The sequence below is a fragment of the Manis javanica genome, chromosome 2 (genome assembly GCF_040802235.1).
Source record: "Manis javanica isolate MJ-LG chromosome 2, MJ_LKY, whole genome shotgun sequence".
Lineage (NCBI taxonomy): Eukaryota > Metazoa > Chordata > Mammalia > Pholidota > Manidae > Manis > Manis javanica.
The window spans coordinates 48,527,222-48,544,379 of NC_133157.1; the positions used below are offsets into that span (position 1 = coordinate 48,527,222).

A 17,158-nucleotide genomic window follows, 5' to 3' on the forward strand; every position below is an offset into this window, starting at 1 on the left:
CCAGCTTTAATGTTCCAGTGGTTGGAAGATGGATACTGTGGAGGTGAGCATGGCACCCCAGTTCAGGCCAGCAGCTGCTTTCTCCACAGCTCTTGGGGCTGCAGCCTGTGGCCACTGGAGGAAGAAAAGGCCCCCACCCCCTCCTCAAGTGGACTCAGATCTCTACCTCGTGTGTCCAGCCTGCTGGGCCCCACTGCCCCCCACCTTGGACCACAGCTTTAACTGAACGCATGGAAGCTGTGGAACCTGCCAGCCCCTGTAGGTAGAAATCTAGGAAGAGGGTTATATGGGCCACAATTCAAACTCCCTGGAAAAGACTTTAGACTTAACTCATAACCAGCAATGGAAAGGGGAGGCTGAAATTGTTCAGGCCTCCTGGCCAGAGAAATCTCTCTAACCAGTGGTTGTCAACCACGGGCAGTGTTGTCCTCTGGCGGACATTTGCCAATGTTTGGAGACATTCTGGGTTGTGATAAGGGGGGGTCGCTGTTGTCATCTCTGTGGGTGGAGGCCAGCGATGCTGCTAAACGAACATCCTACCGTTTACAGGATAACCACCACAACAGAGAACTATCCAGTATCAATAACTATCAGAGAGTATCAATAGTCCCAAGGCTGGGAGACCGGCTCCACATGCAGGTACTCCAGAGGGAAGAACAGCGGCTCAGAAAATAAGAAGCTCCCCCCAGGATGTCACAGGCCAAGAGTGCTGTTACTTGAGGGTGAGAAATGTGCAAGCAGATAAGGTTGGCCACCCTGCTGAGCCCTCTCTCTCCCAGCGAGGACCTCTGCCTCTGCTCTGTGCGGGCGCTTGCACCGGGTCTGGGCAGCTGCTGGCGGAGCTTCTGAGTCAGAAATCCAGACGCTCAGGAGGGAACCAAACTGAAACTCCGGAGCAGAACCGCCCACAAGCAGAGCCTGGGTTTGTGAAACCTGAAACATTATACACTTTTGGGGTGTCTCTTTAAAGAAAATAGGAGCAAGGCCTTGTGGACGGGGCCAGTGAGGCGCCCTGCAGCATGAATGCCAACCACTTTGTGGTAAACCTCCTCTCCGGAAGCCGGGATTTAAGCTCCCCGCAGGGCGCGGCCCTGGCCCTCGGGGCGGGGGCGGGGTGCTGCAGCCAGCAGTCAGCCACGGCCGCTCGGCCGCTAACACCCCAACGGCGCGCCGCAGCACGTCCGGACAACTCTCTCCTACCTGCGCTGGAGGCAAGTTTCCTGGCCGCCGGGGCACCGGCTGCGCCTCGCCGTCCGGCCAGGCTGCGCTCTGCGCTGGGCGGCACTGCCCCCTGGTGGCGGCCCTGGAACGCTCGCCTGCTCCTCCGGGCCCCGTGGCTGCAGATTCGCCAGAGACCGCGCTCAGCAGGCTCCCACCCCCACCGCCAGCTTAGCCCAAGAGCATCCCGTCCCCACGGGCAGGAAGCGTCTCTCCAGCGTGGCCAAGCACAATCACAATGGGTCTCGTAGAGTCAAGCCCCCCTTTCTGATATTTTCAACTCCTGGGCACGACTCCTGCTAACTTCACACACACACACACACACACACACACACACACACACACACACACACACACACGACTCCTGCTAACCTAACACACACACACACACACACACACACAACTCCTGCTAACCTAACACACACACACACACACACGACTCCTGCTAACCTAACACACACACACACACACACACACACTCCACACACACAGACCAAACCAGGTGCAACTGACAAAGGCGCCATCCCGCCCCCTGAGATCTCTTACCTGGCATTATCTGCCTCAACCCTTCAGCTCTCAGTTTGGACACCACCTTCCAACCCAGGAAGACTTCCTTGACCAGCAAGGTATTCCTACCATACCTTGAACTTCTTGTTCTAGAATTTGATTGACTGAGAATGAATGTAAACATCAGCCCATCAATTAATCTCATAGACACTGATTGCCAGATCAGCCCTGGGCTTGCCTCCCTCCGTACAAAGATGAGGTGATGGGGTAGCATGTGGCAGGCTCACTGCCCCCTGCCAGACACCCCAAATGTCCAGGACAGAGGACTTTTCTGCCAAGTGAACTCCCAGGCAAGCTCCCTAAGACCCATTCTTTCTTACCTCAGCACACAAGCTTCCCCTCCTTAATGCTACTACAACTCACTTTCTCAAGGTATTTTTCCACAGCTGGTTGAAGGGTGGGACGCACACTTCCCAGTTCAGATCAGGGAGCATGACAGGTATTACAGGAAAGTCCAACATGCACCATGGAAGAGAAAGAGGAAGCCCTGGGTGTGCGGGTTTGTATGTATATAAGTAGGTGTGTACATGTATGTACAGTGAGGGTCTGGCTGCTCTGAGACTTTAGATTCTGGTGCCTTTGGCTAAATATGTGGGGAGGGGATCCCATGTTCTTGTCAATTGCAGGAAGAAGCTTGTGGGATAGTTTAGTAGGCTGAATATTGTTCCCCCAAATTCACATCCCCCTGGAACCTTAGAATGTGACCTTATATGGAAATAGGGTCTTTGCAGATGTAGTTAGTTAAAAGAGGTCATACCAGATGACAGTGGGCTCTAATCCCGAGACTGCTGCCCTTATGAGAGAAAGGAGATGGAGAGTCAGACACAGAGCCCGGGCAAGAAACCACCTATCGATGGAGGCCGACATTAACTGCATCTACATGCCCACTGGAAGCCAGGAGAGAGTCATGAACCATTCTCTTCCTCAGTGCCTCAGGAGAAACCAGCTCTGCTGACACCTTGATTTCAGAATTCTGGCCTGCTGGACTGTGAGAATACACTGCTGTTTTAAGCCACCGAGTTGATGCTAATTCATAACCACAGCCACAGGAAACTCTGGCCCCATCTGGAAGAGGTGAGCGCGTACAGTGACTCTGGGAGCAGGAACTGTGACATCGGACATCCTCCCTCTATCATTCACCAGCTTCATGCCCGTAAGGAAGTCACTCCACCTGTTTTCCACACCAAATATTGGTTTGCAATGCCTTGTGATAAGGTACCTGTAATAATATAAACCTGGCCTACACAGATGGTGCCGCGTACATATATATCACATCCCTCCCACCCTTAACTCTTCCCACTCAGCACAGGGGACACAGTCCCTCTGTTGCTGGCAGAACAAAGACAAGAAGCAGCCTAGGTTTGAGGGTAAGGGAAGAGTTTAGCCGCTTCCAGCTCAGTGGTCTTGGGATAGATATTCAGCTCCACGGAGCCTTAGGACTTCATCCGGAATATGAAGATACTAAAACCTCCCTTGTGTGGTTTGTTACAGCCACATTAAGGAAACAGTAATACTTCTAGGCAGTATACCCGAGTTCTTGCACTGGGCTGAGATTATATCTTATTACACAAGGCTCATGGGCATCAGTTAAAGCTTAGAATTCTCCAACTCCAGCTCCTCCCTACCCCGACCTCCCCACTCTTTCCTGCCTGCCTCCCACTACTGACTCTTCTGTTACACAGGGATTTCAGCAGAATTAGCAGCCTTTCTCCCGCTCCACACACTCGCTGCCACATTCATCATGGACCCCTCTGCAAATAGCCCATCACTAGGACAAGGCAGACATTTGCTTAGCATTGGTTCGAACTGGATTCAGTCTTAAAGATTTGTTGGGTTGTACTGGCATTTGATTTGTGTCAACAGAGCTATTCCAAAAGGTTATTTCACTCCAGTGGGTTTAAAAAACTTCCTCTCAAGTTGGTTTTACATGCAGGAAAATATCTGCTTTATGGTACTTGGGAGATTTTTTAAATTCTAAGATCAAACACCTAGGGAATGAAGAATGAGTTGCGTGGGAAAGTGAAGAGTGGAAAAGAAATGCAAAGAGATTCTTGAGAAAAAAAATCCAGGGAAACATACTGGGACCCAGAAAGAGGCTGCGTAACTTGTAGGAGATTGAGTTCTGGGATATCAGCAACTGAGAAGGGCTTCCAGTGTGCCCTGGGAGCAGTACCAGAAGAGGCCACAAGATGGAGATATTACTCCAAGAGTCCTTCCCGGTCCCTCCCATCCGGAGGTTACGCCAGTCTGTTCGCCGGCATCCCTCTCGAGCGATTGTCAACAGTGCCACCGTCCATTTTCTGTCTCTTCTGCTCCTGGCCTTCTGTTCCACCACTTTCCCAGCCCCAACACAAAATAAACTCTACTGACTTTATTGGTACTTGTTACATTTTCTACATAGTGTTGTTCTCTGTTCTCAATTGTAAAAGCTGCAGAATCAAATGTTTTAATGAGAAATATAAAACCAACCAATAAAAACCCATGTGATGTTGATCCTTCCCTTTTTGTGAATACATACCAAGAGAGACGCCTTCCTGGGAGCCTGGCATCACCAGGCCTGGAGACGGCCAGAGACAGAAGCACCTGCTTGATACAAAGATAACACCTTAAGCTGGGAGACGTGGCTGCCAGGGGCCTCAGATGGGCAGGAAGGAAGCTGAGCCCCATCCCAGAGAGAATGGAGGACAGACACCCAAATACTCAAATATTCCATTCAAGATATAAGATAAACCAGTGACTCTAAAAATCATCTATTTACAACTCTATTTGGGGGGGAAAAAAAGAAGAGAAGGAAATATACCAAAATATTATGTTTTTATTATTTATTATGGAAAAATTCAACAGTACAGAAATAGACTAGTAGACAGATCCAGATACCACCTTAAGGAGCATGTGAAACTAATAACCGGGAGAGAGACTTGAGGAAGACGTGAAGTTCCCAGTTCGTTCAGAACACTCAAAATTAAGTGCCTAGCATCTTGGGCCTGCCCCCCACCACCACCACCACTCCCCAGCCCCTGGTGATGTCAGGGGGCTGGAGGCTGGGGTGCTGGTCTTTGAGGGCAGGGGACAAAACGGAGCTGAGCTGTAGCCATACCAACTTCAGCACCAGAAAATATTTGAATCCTGGCTTAGCATCCTGTCACACAGGAGTTCTTTACCTGGGTGGCTTCTAGGGACATCTGAATGCCCAGAAAATTATATGATGGAGAAGACCCACTGCTTCTGTCAGATTGTCACAGGCTCTATGGCAGCCTCTTGTCTCATCACCCTGGCCAGAGGGGAAAAAAAATCTTAAAAACCATTGTAATGATACTGACAATGCTGATCCAGTGTTCGCTGAGTGATATATTCTTACTACAGTTACTCTTTTATTACTATTGTTTTAAATAATTCTCTTTTAAATATGATGCCCTATGAATCATTTAGTAAAAATTCTGTCACAGGAAATTAGATAAATAGGTAGATACAGAAGTTTCCTGCTAAAGTCATTTACTATTTTGACATGTTACGTGATCTTCCTTCATAAAGGAAGGATAAAATCCAGTATAGATGAGTTGCTTTCTGTATTTGGGCTTTTATATCCATATGATATAACTTAATAAAAATAAACTGCTTCTAGATACTTGATACTTGAAATATTTAGGTTGTTCCCAGCTGAGAAAAAAACAACAATTATGCAAATTTTAAGCATGTTTAATAGCAGGATACCTAAAATTCATTAACAAATCAGGGAAATGTGCTTTGCTGTACAATCCATTAAATGCATTTTCCGCTAAAATTTCAGAAATCACTTTGGCAATAAACACAAACATATAAATACTCATTCACAGAAAATGCTACAATGACTTTAATATCAAACATAGCTGTCATAGTTTACAAAAAGAGCATAAAGTGCAAAAGCTCCATTTCAAAAGGCCTTAAATCACTCCCAGGTAATGGAGATTAAATTCTACTACAGCCGGTGCGCAGACCACCCTATATGGCACACCTTATATAAAGTATAAGACAAGGTATATATCTGAAAATACTATACCTGCTCTGATCACATATTGTGCTTATAAAATAGTCTTAAATCTGGTTTAACATATAAGAAAAGATGCCATTCAAAAATTAGTTCCTTAAGAGTAGGGACCACTTTTTTTTTTAAGTCAGTAGAATGTCTATCGAATCCTTTGAGAATCCCAGCCTTGCCTGAGACTTCACTTTGGCCAACTGGAATAGCAGCACCAAGCATAGAGCTGGCTGTGGAAGGTCCACGTTCATTTGGGGAAAAAGAGCTGTGAGGGGGAACTTCAGCCGGGCATCTTCAGCCCCCACCTGTCCCCCAGAGCTGGTTCCACATCAGCCCCAAAGGATAAAGACCCAGAGAAGGCTCCAGTCCCAGTCCTGTAGCCTCCAATATAGCACTGGCTCGTGCAAGCATGATGAATTGATAAATTTTAACACACCTTAAACAGAATAATCCAGATTAACAGAGTAATCCAATAAACAATAGGTTATGGTTTCTTTACAAAGTATGCACTTGATAACTATCAAGCTTAGTCCCCCAACAGAACATCTTTGATCCATAATTAATATTTAGGTACTTGTCAGGACAGGCAAAGAGTTCACCCAAAATGTAGCTGTTACCAGATTTAGATATCTCCCCTCCATACATCTTACATGTGTTCACTGAATTGCTTATTATATAATCATAAAGAGGAAGATTTTTTTCTAAAAATCAACAAATACTATAAAACAAGAATAATTGACTTAAATGGCCACTTAGTAAGTAGTATATTGTCTTTTAATATCCTAAATCCAGTTCCTGCTGGTTATTGATCACGGGCAGATTCTAGAACAAAACCAGAACAAAAATCTGATAGGTCCTCACAGTTATTCAGCATGGCTAACTCCTAAATATCAAACCTCTACTTGCCTGCATTATCAGGAGGGGAGAAAGAATTCTTGATTGCACATCAATTAATAAGCTATTTACTTTAGAAAAATCTGAAAACATCAAAACCAGTAAAGCCATGTATTTCACAGCAATTTTCTATGACTCATCACTCCAAATGCAGAAGCATATCAAACAACAGAATTTAGTTCAGTATTTCTTAGGACACATTCATGTCAGGTTCAGTTACAAATGAAGACTCATCAGCGAGTCTCAGAATCCAGTGATGAGCCACTCTAAGTATATCTCTAACTCCACACTATTCAGAAAGCCACTCCTCATGAAAAATACACAACTGGCATTTATATTCCATTCAAGATACAGGATGAACCAGTGACTCTAAAAATCATCTATTTACAACTCTATTCAGGGGGAAAAAATGAAGAAGAGAAGAAAATATACCAAAATATTAACAATGGTTGTCTTTGAGCAACAGAAATACAGATCACTTTTTTTCTTCTTCCTCAACTTTTCTGTTGTTTCCCAATTTTCTTTGAAAGAGTATGAAGTGCTATAAAAACACTGCAAATGTAAATATAAATGTAAATATGAATGATGCCATAAAGCTAACTTAAAATAAGTTTAACTCCTGGGATAATCCTACTTCCCTGATTTACCATCCCGTGCGGGCAAGCTACAGTGACTCCTGTTCAAAGGGAGAAGTATGTTTTGTGCTCCTCAAACATATTCCATTCCACACTTCTTTCTGAGCCCTCATCTTATTACCAATCTCTAGAATGGTATTTTCTTTTTTCATATCAAAAACATTCCTTCTGACATTTTAACTTAGTCATTTGTAGAAGAGGGATGGAAATAGCCACATGAGTCAGGGCACTTACTTCCTACTACCAGCAGGGTTGCATTCGATCCCTATTTCCAAAGGATATCAGAAACTCCCAGCAAGGCAGGGTCCAAGCCTGGGGGGCTATAGATGGTGGTCTCCAGGGAGCCACCCGTTTACCTGATGGGGAGAAATGGTTCCTCCTTCACTGTTGAACAATGCTGCCATCACTGAGGAACCCTCAGAACAGCAGTTAAACCTCCAAAAACCACACACAAAACATTTCTACTGCCAATTTGTTCATTTGCGTTTTCACAGCCTGATACATTAAGGAAATGCTTTAAGATTAACCTTAAAATAAATTTAAGCGAATAAAATACATGTTTCACACACTGGGGTTCCATAATGATTTCTTACTGCAAGCAAGGTTCTGCTGCTAAAATTATTTGAAAACCACATTAAGTAGAATAAAGTCATTCATTTTTAAACTCCAAATTTAGTTCTTTATTGAACTTCGCACCTTAGATCCTTTTTAAATTCTAACTAGAGAAAGAGTTCCTGGACTTGCCAAAAACCGCTAATGCCCAACTGTTAGCTGCTTAGTGACAGGATTCCTGTCCACGCAGGACATACCTGTCCTGTCCTCTTCCACAGTGGAATGTTGCAAAGTAGGAAATGCCTGAGTTAAAACGAGGGTCCCTGATGTCACCCACTCTGCCTCACACCTTGAACACAGTTGTGGAGTCTTCCACTCAGCCCAGTGAAGAGATTACTTGTAGCCAGCATCATTTCAGGTGAGAGAAACTCAGATGGCAACAGCTTTGCCCCACGGCACCAGTGACCCCAAGAGCCAGTGTGTAGTTGTTCCAGCACTCGAGAAGAGCGAGCTGTCAAATGCTCGGAAAACCACAGGAAGCCCCTCATACTACAAGAGTATGGAGTGCAATTCCCACAGTCAATATTAGAGAAAGAAGAGGTGAGATTCTTGAGGATAATTTCCAGAATGGGAGAGCATACAGGAGGATCCCAATGAGAACACGTTTCCAAAACTTCACATTTGCTCCAAATTTTGAACCAGGACCCCCATCACGATTGTCACAAGAGCTCTGGCAATGTCACAGACATCCAGCAGTAAGGGTTAAGTAGGTCTGTGTATGGAATACTCACACCATAGCTATTCTTCCCTGTGTTTGAGGTTACCTGGCTGGGCAGGGGCTAAACATTTTAAAAATCATGCTCATTTGTAAGACTGGTTTGAAGTAGGGTGTATTTTTGGCAACAGTTTTTGTTATTAGTTTCATCCACATCTGAAGTCAAGTCTTCAACTCCCAGCAGAGGTAGTAATAAAAGAATTCACAAATGCATGTAAAACCTGGGTTACTGAGAATTGCAAGTGGAAAACTAGCCTCCTTAGCCACAAGCCCTGTACATGTTCCACTGGTGTGGTTTGGTTTCAGTTTCCCCCATTGGAAAAATCTCTGGCACCTTCCATGAGTCAGAAGGGCTTGTCTGTCACAGGGTCTGACTGTCACCAGGAGAGTCTTCTCTGAGAGCATGTGGGAATGGTGGGGTCTGAGGCAGGCAAACGTTCTTCAGGAAGCAAGGCATCGTGCAGCACGGGGTCCTCAGGGCACAGCTCTGTCAGGACCACACCAGCCAGAGCCACCTGATCAGGAAGTGGCTCTGAGAAGACAACTCCGCTCCCCTCAGCCCCACAACTTTCCATCTTTGGGAAAGGAGAAGGCATTTCTCCCCACACAGAGTCCTGGCAGTCCGCAGACACACTAGTTAGAGCTCAAGGGGACAGAATTCTTTAAAGACAGACCCTTCCCCGCCTCAGCAAACTGGCCTGGCTGTCTTTGCTGGCCCATGAAGCCCGGCAAGTGAGGGTTAGCAAGCAAAGAAGTCAGCCACCGCCTTGCCATCATGTGATCTTGACCGCTGATTTCTTGCTGGCACACAGGAGGGACACATAGGGGACACCAATGAAGGCCCATTTCTCGCTGGGCCAGAATTTGATGACGGGACCCTGCTCTGGGATCTCAGAGGCAGCATCAAAGTATGCAAAGCACACGCAGCCCAGGTAGGCGGCAAGGCAGATGAGGATGTGCCTGTGAAGAGGACAAGAGGCAACAGCCTGAGACAGGCGGGCCTGCGGGGTGCCTGCCCTCCCTCCGTGCCAACCCAGCTCTCCGGCTGTAAGGATAGTCTAACTCTTCCAGTTAGTTAGGGCTGAAGGGGGCCTGACAACCCCTGGGATGCAAGAGAACTATAAATCAGGAGCAAACAGGGCCTATTTTAGGAAATTATGAACTACTACAGTTTGATAATAGGAACAAACATGCAAACGCCTTTGGAACTCAACCAAGAGACTGAGGTCCAAGGACTTAAAACGGAGGCACCACCTTGCCACTACAGCACACCTGATCAGAGCCTTCCTTCTCGCTTTAACAAGTGGGTGTAGGAAGTTTATGCCCTTCCTTGGGAATACTTTCATGCTAATTAAACTGCTTTTGCAGTTCCGTAGGGGAAGTCTCTTTTATTTTAATTTCTTCACTAGGCCTGTAAAGGCATCAAGTAAGGGACCATTTAAAGGCATGTAATCCTTCTTTATACCCTATACTGAAACCTGACTCCTGATGAACTAAAGACTGAAAAAATATTTTAAAAATACATTAAAAAGAATATTCTTATAAACTTGGTGGGGGAGAATTTTCTCAGAATGAGACAAAGCTGAGAAACCCAAAAGGAAAAGCCTGCAGATGTAAGGACATGAAAGTGTAAAACCAGTGTGACAAAAAAATATTATTACAAAGTGAAAGACAAATGGGAGACTGGGGGAACTACTGGCACCTTATAACAACATCAAAATCCCTGTATTACAAAGAACCCTAAAAAATTTCATAGGATCCCTGGGATTTGCTTTAAAATGATCAGGGTGGGGATGGGCAGGCTAGGGTGGCCTGAACAAGACTGCCCCCCTGTGGATAATTACTGAAGCTAGCTATTGCCTCCAGGAGGTGTCAGTGTGCTAGTCTCTGTACTTACAAAGATGTTGCAAATCTGCATTATAAAGACATAGTTATTTAACAATAATGATGGTCTAACCATGGGCCAGGCACTAGGTGCTGGGTATAAATTTTTCAAAGTAGAAACACTGCACAGGGAAGACAGAAAATTAAAAGGCATATTCCAAAAGAGGAAATACATATTGTAAATTTACATTTGAAAAGATGCCCAACGACAATACTACCTTTTTTTAAAAGACAGGGAAATAAAAATAAAACATAATTTTTTGTCAGTCATATTCACAAGGATCTAAAAGAGCTCATAATATCCAGCATATGTGACAGTGTAGGTAAAAGATGCCGTCATACAGACTTCAGTAAGAAGTGATCATTAATACAATCTCCCTGGATTTGGCAAAATGTATTACAATTTAACCTAAGGAAATATTCTGGCATGTAAAAAACAAATATTATAGATGCTCATAGAAGACTGTTTACAAAAGTGAAAAATTAGAAACAACCTAACTACGCATTAACAGAGAGGTTGGTTAAAAGAATTATGAAGGATCCATATGGTGAAGTATTTCTTGGACACAAAAAATAAAGATAATATATATGTATTGGTAAGGAAAGTTGTCCACAATCTAGTATTTTGTTTAAAAAAAGGACTAATTTGCATCATGTATAGAATGATGCTATTTTTGTTTTTTAAAAGTAGAATTAGAGAAATATACACAATAAATCTGGAAGGATAAACCTTAGGTTGTTAGTAATTGTTCTCTCTCTTTGGTGCACAAAATTATGAGAGCCTCTTTCTAAACTTCCCTGTTGTTTAAATTTGTTCTAAAAAAAATATGACATTTTATAGCTGGGAGAGAAAGATGGTTCAACTCTGAAAAACAAAATAGAAAGTACATTAAATTTAGAAACAAAGTTGGGCCAAAGTTGTTACAGTCTGATTTTTAAATTTTACTTAAATCCCTAATGTTGAACAGGGAAGTTGAAAAAATAAAAATGTACTACACCCTGAATGAGGTCATATCTACACCAGTGTATAGTTATCAACCTCATCAAAGTATACACTTTAAATGTGTTTTTTAATCTATAAATTATAACTCAACACGTTTATAAAGTGTGTATAAGTTCACTGGTGAGTCAAGGGTGAACCCAAGAAATATCAGCTGATGGATCCTAAGACTGGAATGCACCATTTGTGTTTTATTTTTGTTTTGCCTTTTGCAAACAGCTCTGGAAGCCTTAAACTGAGAGCAGGTTGAGTCTCATGAGAGAAATATATAAGTTCATATGTTCCAGGTTATTTAAGCAACTTCTTTCAAACCATATAGTGTTAGGCATCTGATAGAAGTCAAGCTTCTTCTGAATCTTGGATCTAATAAAGTTTTCCCAATTCCTTACCACTAGAATTCCTCCCTGGATGCTCTCAGTGTACAAGGGACAATGTAAAGCAGAGTTTTCCTGTCCTTGTTGTCTTTGGCAATCAGAAGTTCCGGAGGACAGAGAGGGAAGGTGACCCTGGGTTTGGAGGTGAAGCAGTGCCTAGGAAGGAACCACTCGATTTCCGCCTAGGCCTTCTGAGTGTAGGAATCTCCAGGCTGTTTGGTAACCTACTTGCTTTTTTTTTTTAACTTAATAGTATCCTGAGCATTCCAAAGTATGTTCCAAAGCCCTCTGATTGAACTCCTAGGTGGGTGATTCTGAACAATTCACTGCACTTCTTGGGACCTCTGTCTCCACTTGTAAAATGAATGGCTGAGACTGTCCCTGGATGACCTGCAATGCCCTCATTTGGCCACTTGGGCCCTGTCTGGCCCCTTATCACATCTGTCCCAAGCCTTCTAGAAATGTGGCTAGAGCTCAGGTTACAGATTCGGTTTTCAAGCTCCTTTATGCTTTAATAATGGAGCTGGAGGTAAGAAACCACAGAACTGAAGCATAAACCATCAGGTGTTTTTGTTCTGGCTAAGCCTGTTCCCTGGAGCCCATTCTGCTTTTCACAATACTTTCTGTTGCTGCCGTGTCTGATTGCTTCTGTGAGGACAGAGGGGCACTCAGGCCTGTGCACAACTGTGCACCCTGCAGGACACTAGAGCCTGACATCAGGTGCAGGCCCCTGTCCCGCAGCCAGCCCCCCTTAGCCAGGCCTTACCACACGCAGTGCAGGTAGGGGAAGTGGAAGGATGACAGCAGCTCACAGAAGGCGCGGTCACTGATCCAGCAGAAGAGGGCGAGCGTCCACCACAAGCCGGAGAAGAGGCCCAGCTTAAAGACACGCACGTTGTCACACCTGCACAGGGATCCAGAGAGCACCTCGCTGTCAGTCCTAGTTTCTGCCCACCCCACTGGCCACTTCTCTGGTTCCTCACATCTCCCCAGCCACTCGGCATTAGTTCTAACCTGACACGCCATCTCTCCACATGCTGGTGGATGTAAATGCCGTATGTACAGATGGCTCACAAAGCCATACTCCTCACCCAGACATCTCTCTGACTCCAGACTCACATTATACATGTCCACTTGGAGTCTGATAGAGACCTAAATGTAGCATGTCCATAGTGAACTCCTAACCTCTCCCCCTGCCCAAAAGCTGTTCTTCTCCCTGCCCTCTCATGGGTCATCCCATGCTTTCAGAGGCTCAGGCCAAGACTCTTGGGGTCATTATTCTCTCTCTCACACACCCCACAGCCAATCCATCAGTTCTACTTTAAAAATATATTCAAAATCTGACCTCTTCTCACTACCTCCACCTGCGTCCAAGCCACCATCACCTCTTGCCTAGTCATGGTAACCTCCTCCCTCCACCCCTGCTCCTGCAGTCACCTCTCAGCACTGCTCAAAGCCTCCCATGTCTTCCCCTGTAACCAGAGGGAACACTATAGTCCCAGGGGCTGCAAGGCCCCACTTGTGCTGGCTTCTTTTCCTTTGCCCACCACCTTCTCTGCCCCACTCTGCCTCTACTCATCAAAGCCCCAAGGGACCCTTGCTGTTCCTCAATACCCCAGGGATGTTCCCCCAGGCATTAGCATATGTTGTTCCCGCTGCCTGGAATGCTCTTCCTCAGACATCCACAAAACTTACCAGCTCTAAGTCTTTGCTTAAATGTCACTGAGGCCCTTTTCCAACCACTGTTTTTAACCATCGCACCTAAGCTATTCATTGCGGTGTCCCCAGCCCCCAGAACAACACTGGGATCAAGAAGCCTCCCAATATTTGCTGAATGAAAGATTGAGCTCTTACATACATTGGGACATATTTTCGAAAATAAATCCTAACAGCCAAAAGAAATCTCAATTGCCATTTCCTTTCCTTGTTACCAAATTGTCATAAAGTGGGTGGCTTCCATTCCTGGGGAGGAATGCCCAGAGGCAGGTGGTAGCTAAAGGTCCTTGTAAACCCTCAGGGCCTTTTCCCTCAGGGGACTGCTCCTTGGTCCGTTAAGCTCCCCAAAGTCCAACGTAACATCTGCACCTGAGAAGGGGTCATATTTCCATGTTCCTATTTGTGCACAAATAAATGGTGTCAAAAGCCTGACTCACAAGTACCTCTCTCAGCAGCCCGACAGAAACATCAGCAAAACTGTCAGTGAAAACTGGACGGGCAGCAGGTTTAGAAAGGCCCACTTGAAAAACAAACCAAAATCCCCTTTTGTAAGAGGGCAACATGCATCCCTTGACATATTCTTCAAAGGAACAGAGGCCCACGACCAGAGAGACTAAATCCCTATGTAACAGGGCGCACCCTCAGAGCTCCTGTTCTCGCTCTCAAAGGCTCATTCTTGCGCCATCTCTTCCCTTCTCTCTCTCTCTCTTCTCTTTCTCTCTCTTTCTCTCCATCTGTCTCTCTATCTCCTCGCCCTACCAGTCTCAGCTTCAGGGGCACCTTCTCAGACTTTCTCTGACAGCCCCCACCACTATCTAATGTAGGTCTCCCCCATCACAGTCTCCCATGCACCTGCCATTTTCCTTCATAACAGTTTGTTCACAAACTAATTTATGTTTTTATTTGTGTAATTATTGTTTAATGTCTAACATCCAACTAGACTGTAGGACCAGTGAGAGAATGAAATATATCTCTTCTTTTTCACCAGTATATATCTACTGCCCAGCTACAGTGCTGGGCCCAGAACAGGTATTAAATAAATGCTTGCTGAATGAATAGATAAAATAAGGATGTAGAGGACAATTTTAACTGGATTCTAGTGATCTAAACAGTATTTTTTTTTTAAAGATAAAAAGAAAAACATTGATTGGGTAACAAATTGTCAGAATCTATGCTAGGCACTGTTATAGGCCAACAGGCATCTTGCCTTGCCATTTTAAAAACAAAGATTAACAAAAATATATATCACCAAACAGAGACAGTTTGGTACAAGAGGACCCATGTATAGTCAATTCAATTAAACCTAAAAACTTTGGCTTAAGGAGCACACCAGAACAGAGAGCAATATGCTAGGGGCCAAAGAGGTGGCATGTGTGGAGATCAGTCACCTAGGAGACAGGGCTCGGCTGGGCTGGTACCTACATAGCAGGGAGGGAAGGCACAGCGGAGCAGGGCCTCAGGGCAACCTGGTCCTGTCCCTTCCTGTGTTTCTAAAGGGTAAGTCTTGCTATATGCTGCTGAGCAGGCTTATTTATACTTGGGGCTTGTCCAAACCGGGTTCCTTTAGATTTTATTCCCACTTTTCAGGGTTTTATCAAAATGTCAAAATGAGACTAAGTGAAAAAAAAAAAACAGGACCAAGTCAAATATACAGCAGGACCTTATTTAGGGTAGGAAACTCTAAGGGAATATTTATCATCCCTTCTCTTCTTGACCTTTGTATCTGCAAAGTTCTTCTTAATAAACTCACTGCTATAATCAGAAAAAGCCTATTTTAAAATATTTTGAATTCAGCAGAGTCATTTGATAATATGACACCACCACAAATTCCAGTAAATGTCAGGTCATGACCCCAAATCATAATAAAACTTTGTTTCCTCACAGTCTGAGGGAAGTTTCAGAAAGGACAATGAAACTACAAAAAGACTAGAAACCAGCTCAAAAGTTAGGCTAAAGAGAAACAGAAAACTAAAAGCAATTCCTCCCCCATTTCTTAGCGGAGGGAAGTGCAATAACAAACATAACAAACATTAGCTACAATGTTACAGATGACGGCTGATGGCAGCAGGGAAGGTCCGGCAAGGAAATGCAAAGAGCAAAAGGGCTTCTTCTGTCTGGGAATTCTATAAAGCACGCCACCAACCATCTCCTCTTTCCTTGCTGGCTGGGACTCGAGTAGGAGCTGGGAAAGAGCAGTGAACACAGACCCCTCCTCCCTGTCTGTGGGGGCTACGTCAAGCAGAGGGGACAGATACTGAAAGCAACAGCACAAATGCTTTTTAAAATTACAATCGGGGTAGGTGCCATAAGGAGTAAGTTTGAGGAGAGCATATAGACACAGTTGAGCCAAAATCTGAAGAGAAACAGAAGTGAGTCAAGCAGGAGGGTCAGGAGAAAGGACAGCATAAGCAAGAACCTGGGGTCATACAGAGTAAGGCCCCCTTGGGGACACGGAAGATCAAAATGGCTGGGGGACAGGACTTAAGGGAAGCTTCTTGTGGGAGAGGTCAGCAGGCAGGGGCCATGTTCAGGATTTTGAACTTCATCTTAGTAGCAGGCTTAACGAACAGAGAATGCCTGTGATCAGATGGGATGGTCTGGGAGGGAGCCAGTCTTTGGGCTTAAGCAAATGAGTAAAGGGTGCTCCCACTTATGGTGCTGGATATACTAAAAGAACCAGAACCAGAAAAGGCAGATCAGCAATCTCATGTTGGGCAAGTTGAATTCAAGACGCCTGTGACAGGTGGAGTTGGAGAGGTCAGGCAGGCAGCTGGGCATAATGATGGAAGGGGAAGGAAGGACTGGGCTGGGGACAGGAATCTGGGAGCCCTCACACAGGTACAGTATTTAAAGCCATGAGAGTAGATGAGAGGAGACACAGTGGGAGAAAAGCAGAGAGGTCAGAATGCACCTTAAGGGATCCCTCCCTGCAAAGGTGCACAGGAAAGAGGGGTGGAGAAGAAGTGCCGCTGAGTTAGTAGAAACCCAGGAGGGTGAGGTGTCATAGGAGCCACGAGAAAGAACGTTTCAGGGGTGAGGGGAGCAAATTCTCCAAACAGCGGAGAGAACAACACATAAGCCACAGGAGGTCTGAAAAATGATCACTGGATAAACAACCAAGAGGGGTTTGCAATCGAAGTCAGGGCAGAGGCCTGCCTGGAGGGGGCTGAAGAGTAAATGAGAGGTGAGGGATGGAGACAACTTTTAATGAAGCTTGGCTGTGACATACGAGAGAGAAAGTGGGGTGGCTGGAGACAGGTGAGGACTGCATCCAGGTTGAGTGTCAGAGAAGATGGGAGAGACTCAAACATTTTTACAGGCTCATGGGAAGGACCTCTTGGGAAGGAATGATGCAGCCGGCAATCTGCATCTGGAGTGGAGTCGGCATAGGAGGATGGAGGGGATGACGGAGAGGCAGGAAGACTGATCCTGGATGGCAGGGGGGGTGCCTCCTGTGAAGTGGCAATTTGTCAGTGTAACGAGGAAGGCCTGTCAGCTGTCATGACGGCCAGCTTTTCAGGGCAAAGA

The 17,158-nt window shown here is 45.2% G+C and overlaps 1 protein-coding gene and 1 long non-coding RNA gene across 6 annotated transcripts in view; both read right to left on the reverse strand.

The window, feature by feature from the left end:
* Positions 1-1,636, reverse strand: part of LOC108387904 (uncharacterized) — a 222,115-nt gene extending 220,479 nt beyond the window's left edge. The window contains exon 1 of one of the 2 annotated variants that reach the window (XR_012127693.1): positions 1,201-1,636. This is a non-coding gene — a long non-coding RNA (uncharacterized lncRNA). The remainder of the gene's footprint in view (positions 1-1,200) is intronic. The other variant, XR_005061388.2, reaches the window with a different exon arrangement.
* A 2,956-nt stretch (positions 1,637-4,592) lies between these two features.
* Positions 4,593-17,158, reverse strand: part of ACER2 (alkaline ceramidase 2) — a 29,902-nt gene continuing 17,336 nt past the window's right edge. For 3 of the 4 annotated variants that reach the window (XM_017646281.3, XM_017646280.3, XM_017646282.3), the window contains 2 exons: positions 12,681-12,818; positions 5,461-9,616 (listed from right to left, as the gene is read on the reverse strand). In XM_017646281.3, the coding sequence (XP_017501770.1) occupies positions 9,430-9,616; positions 12,681-12,818 (325 nt within the window). In that variant the 3' untranslated portion in view covers positions 5,461-9,429. Of the gene's footprint in view, positions 5,057-5,460; positions 9,617-12,680; positions 12,819-17,158 lie in introns of those variants that run through there. The other variant, XM_073228444.1, reaches the window with a different exon arrangement.